This window comes from Rattus norvegicus, chromosome X, assembly GCF_021556685.1.
Source record: "Rattus norvegicus strain SHRSP/BbbUtx chromosome X, alternate assembly SHRSP_T2T, whole genome shotgun sequence".
NCBI lineage: Eukaryota > Metazoa > Chordata > Mammalia > Rodentia > Muridae > Rattus > Rattus norvegicus.
The window spans coordinates 79,836,168-79,841,334 of NC_141554.1; the positions used below are offsets into that span (position 1 = coordinate 79,836,168).

Consider the following 5,167-nt stretch of genomic DNA (forward strand, 5'->3'; position numbering starts at 1 on the left):
CCCCTTGCACCCAGGTCCCTCCCTCCCTCTGCCTCCTGTGATTATTTTGTTCTCCCTTCTATATGGAATTGAAGCATCCACACTTGGGCATTCCTTCTTTTTAAGCTTCATATGGACTAGGTGTTATATCATGGGTATTCTGAATTTTTTGGCTAATATCCACTTATCAGTGAGTACATACTATGTATTTCCTTTATGGGTCTAGGTTACCTCACTCAGGATGATATTTTCTAGTTCCATCCATTTGCCTGCAAAATTTGTGAAGTCGTCATTTTGAATAACTGAGTAGCAATCAATTGTGTAAATGTACTATATTTCCTGTATCCATTCTTTTGGTGAGGGACATCTGAGTTGTTTCCAGCTTCTGGCTATTATAAATAAGGCTTCTATAATTATAGTGGAGTACATATTCTTGTAATATATTAGAGCTTCTTTTGGGTATATGCCCAAGTGGAATTATTTTAAAGACTGAACTTTTAAAGTGTTTGAATTTATAAGACTGTGCGACTTTCTAAGTTTGTAAAATGTATACTCTGGTGTTTATATTAATATGTGGTCTTGGGAATGGACAATAAACAAAAGTTTGTGGCTTTATAGCATACAACCTTGTTATCACTGTGACCCCCAACCATAAAGTTGTTGCTACTTCATAACTACAATTTTGCTACCATTATAAATGTAATGTAAATCTCTGATATGCAAGATATTTGATATGTGACCCCTGTAAAGACCCCTGATATGACTGACAGGTTGAGAATCCTTGTTCACAGGAAAGTGTTTGTGTGTCAAGTTGACCAGACATCCACTGTGCTGTATCCAACTTGATATAAACTAATGTCATCTGAGAGGAGGAGACCTCAAATAAGAAATGCTTCCATAAGATCTGGCTGTAGGCTAGCCTATAAGACATTTTCTTAATTATTTTTGATAGAAGAGGATCCAGTCCAGTATGAGTAGTTCTATCCTTGGCTTGTTTGTCCTGGGTTGTATATGAAATTAGGCTGAGAAAACGTTAAGGAACAAGCCAGTAAGCAGCATCCCTTCATGGCTACTGCATCAGCTCCTGTGCCCAGGTTCCTGCCCTGTTTGAGTCCTGTCATGACTTCCTTTGATGAACAGTGATTTGAAAGCATAGGCCATATAAATCATTCTTCCCTCAATTGCTTTGATCATGCTGTGTCATCCCAGCAATGATAACCCTAACTAGAACACGTTGTCAATGTGTAATAATTTCCTTCTGAGGAGATTCACTATGCCACTGTTCTTTTAATACTTACCTCACTCAAAGCTCTTTGTTAATGTCAATATGTTCGCTATGATAGAAGGCATAGAAGAGATTTCAGAGGAGTTGTGAGAATGTTCTAAGCATGGTACTTTCAAAAGATACCAATTTGAAGAATTACTTGGAGGCTATAGAAGAAACAGTTGTTAACTTTAATTAGTATTTCTGTGTAAAGGAGGAGAAGACATTTAGGAATCACATTTTCTTTCATTCTCTTAATTTCACTTAAAAATTATAAGTGTAATATTTTCCACTCATTTCTAGTGCATTAATCAAGAAGAATCTTATTCTTCCCTACTAGACATGTGCTCCAAGATTCTTTTCCTTTGATTCTGATATATGAATCTATCTGTGCATGGAAAGTTCTTCTAATTCTTTGGTTAATCTGAGTGATCAGAAAGAAAGATCAAACATTACTAGAGACATCAGTTTAAATGTAGAAAGCTTTGAAAGGGACAAAAGACCGTTTTGTTTTCTTTTGTTTTGCTTTAGAAACGATCCCTCTAACAGAGCTCTGACTGTCCTGGAACTCACTATGTAGACTGGGTTGGCCTCAAACTCAGAGATCTGCTTCCTTAGTGCTGGCCTATCACATCTGGCACTGGAAAAAAAAAGATATTTTTGTCTTTGCCATTATTTGCCACCAAAAGTAAGATGCCTTTTAAATGGCTGGATGACATCATGTGAAACTGGGTCTAACCATGGGAAATATATTAACATCATTAAATCCCTTGCCCAAACAAAACTATAGTTTCAAGTGCTTTTCATTGTTTTGAATGCAAACTCATATAATTTTTCTTCTCTACTTTACTCCAGGAATCCTGCTCAACTTCACATTTTAAAAAATCGAGACTATATGAAAGACCTCCGCAGGTACCTGGTGTTCAAATACATCCAGTATCTAGTCCTCCCTTCTCCAAACATCATCATGACTCTGCTGGGATCTCTTGCCAGTGTGTATGTCATGCTGGTCTTGACATTTCCTTCGGTTTCCAGAAAACCCACTGCGGTGTTGATTGGTAGCATAGCCCAGGCAGACATCTTAGTTGGCTGCAGCATGCTTTCTGCCGTCTCAGAAGGCATCATAGAGAGTGAGTCATCGTCAGCTTCTTTTCAGTCAGCCTTGAGGCAGAACTTCCAAATTGCAAATATACATGCCAGTTCCCTTTTACTCAGCTGTGTTACCCTTGAGGCTTTTCTGATTACTTTTCTTCCAGTAGAGACACGCCACGTAAGGAATGTTAGATGTGCCACAGTCACTTCTAAACTCATCTGGGCTGTTGTAAGTATCGAGTGTTTTCTCTATCAGCTTGAGTGTGTCAAAGGCCTTAACATCTCCTATCTTGGCATCCAAAGGCAAGTTCAGCTATTGATGAGTTTCTTTTATGAAGCCATAAGGCTGATGAAATTACTTACTTACCCCATTGGAGTTCTTCTGAGAATCTTCAATGTGTATCTTTTTTATAAAATGTATTTCCGAGACAAGTATAGTTAGTTTTTCGGGACTGTGAGATAGATTAGTGCTCCAGTTGTTTTGTCAAACAGTCACATTTATGATGCTGTGAAGGTATTTTATAGCTGTGATTAGCTTTTAGTTTGTTAATATTAAGAAAATATATTAACATCCGTAGTGTACATGGCTTCATCTAAACAGTGAGAACATGAAAAGCAGACTTTCCAGGGAAAGGACTATTGTCTGAAGACTGCTCACTTGACTTTCCAAGCTCTTATTTTCACTGCACATTTCAGCATCAAGACTACAGCACCTGTGTCCCTGATGTTCCAGCCTGGTGGCCCGCCCCACAGAATTTGAACTCTCCAGCTCTGAAAAATCATGTGAGAGTTAAAAATAAAGAGAAAATACAGCTTGCTCAGTCTGTATAGCGTTACTTGTATGTATCTATGATTTCAGGACTGACCACCTGGTATTGGGTATCCAATTAGTGTGCTCTTCCCTGGGGAAGACTATTTCTCCAGCTCTCAGCAGTCCTTAGTTGCCTATAGTTCTTTGTCTAGATTCGGGATCCTGTGAGAGTTCCTTCATCCCTGTTAGCATGTTTGTTATGGCCATCCTTGTTCAGGTCATGTTTAGATGGGCATGTTGGAGAGCCTTCATGGATGAAGTTTCTGACATTATCAGGAGACACAATATTATAGCAAACTTTATTTTCTCTAGCTCTTAGACTGTTTCTATCATCTCTTCTGCAATTACAATTGATGAAAAAATTGGATATTTGGCAAAGACTGGAGAGAGGGAGAAGTGGAAAAATGCTGTAATCATATTATAATTTCAAAAATAAGCTGGTTGCTGCCGCTGCAGAGAGCCCCTGGGCAGCACCCCACGAGCGAACCTGAGCCTCTGGACCACAGGTAAGACCAAATTTTCTGCTGCAAGAAAGCTGCCTGGTGAGCTTGGGACACGGAAGCAGAATTTCTCTAGGAGGCACGGTCTGTGTTTACCGGAAGTCCCACACCCGCGGATCCCGGCCCGCAGCAGCTCTCTGCTCCCAGACCCGGTGAGAGAGAGACCCAACCGCCTGGTCAGGTGGGCACTCCTGAGGCTGCAGAGCGGAAGAGACCACCAACACTGCTCACCCCTGCCCACATCCCTGGCCCAAGAGGAAACTGTATAAGGCCTCTGGGCTCCCGTGGGGGAGGGCCCAGGAGCGGCAGGACTTCTGCGCCTGAGACACCGCCGGAACCTGAAAGAAACAGACCGGATAAACAGTTCTCTGCACCCAAATCCCGTGGGAGGGAGAGCTAAACCTTCAGAGAGGCAGACAAGCCTGGGAAACCAGAAGAGACTGCTCCCTGCACACACATCTCGGACGCCAGAGGAAAAAGCCAAAGACCATCTGGAACCCTGGTGCACTGAAGCTCCCGGAAGGGGCGGCACAGGTCTTCCTGGTTGCTGCCGCTGCAGAGAGCCCCTGGGCAGCACCCCACGAGCGAACCTGAGCCTCGGGACCACAGGTAAGACCAAATTTTCTGCTGCAAGAAAGCTGCCTGGTGAACTCAAGACACAGGCCCACAGGAACAGCTGAAGACCTGTAGAGAGGAAAAACTACACGCCGGAAAGCAGAACACACTGTCCCCATAACTGACTGAAAGAGAGGAAAACAGGTCTACAGCACTCCTGACACACAGGCTTATAGGTCAGTCTAGCCACTGTCAGAAATAGCAGAACAAAGTAACACTAGAGATAATCTGATGGCGAGAGGCAAGCGCAGGAACCCAAGCAACAGAAACCAAGACTGCATGCCATCATCGGAGCCCAATTCTCCCGCCAAAACAAACATGGAATATCCAAACACACCAGAAAAGCAAGATCTAGTTTCAAAATCATATTTGATCATGATGCTGGAGGACTTCAAGAAAGACATGAACACACTTAGGGAAACACAGGAAATCATTAATAAACAAGTAGAGGCCTACAGAGAGGAATGGCAAAAATCCCTGAAAGAATTCCAGGAAAACACAATCAAACAGATGAAGGAATTAAAAATGGAAATAGAAGCAATCAAGAAAGAACACATGGAAACAACCCTGGATATAGAAAACCAAAAGAAGAGACAAGGAGCTGTAGATACAAGCTTCACCAACAGAATACAAGAGATGGAAGAGAGAATCTCAGGAGCAGAAGATTCCATAGAAATCATTGACTCAACTGTCAAAGATAATGTAAAGCGGAAAAAGCTACTGGTCCAAAACATACAGGAAATCCAGGACTCAATGAGAAGATCAAACCTAAGGATAATAGGTATAGAAGAGAGTGAAGACTCCCAGCTCAAAGGACCAGTAAATATCTTCAACAAAATCATAGAAGAAAACTTCCCTAACCTAAAAAAAGAGATACCCATAGGCATACAAGAAGCCTACAGAACT

At 41.7% G+C, this 5,167-nt stretch overlaps 1 protein-coding gene across 1 annotated transcript; it reads left to right on the forward strand.

Moving 5' to 3' along the window:
- Positions 1-2,035: 2,035 nt before the first annotated feature.
- Positions 2,036-4,759, forward strand: LOC100359656 (rCG38062-like). The gene has a single exon (XM_087600988.1). It carries the CDS (start codon positions 2,139-2,141, stop codon positions 2,775-2,777), a length of 639 nt encoding a protein of 212 aa, XP_087457114.1. The 5' UTR covers positions 2,036-2,138; the 3' UTR covers positions 2,778-4,759.
- Positions 4,760-5,167: the final 408 nt, after the last annotated feature.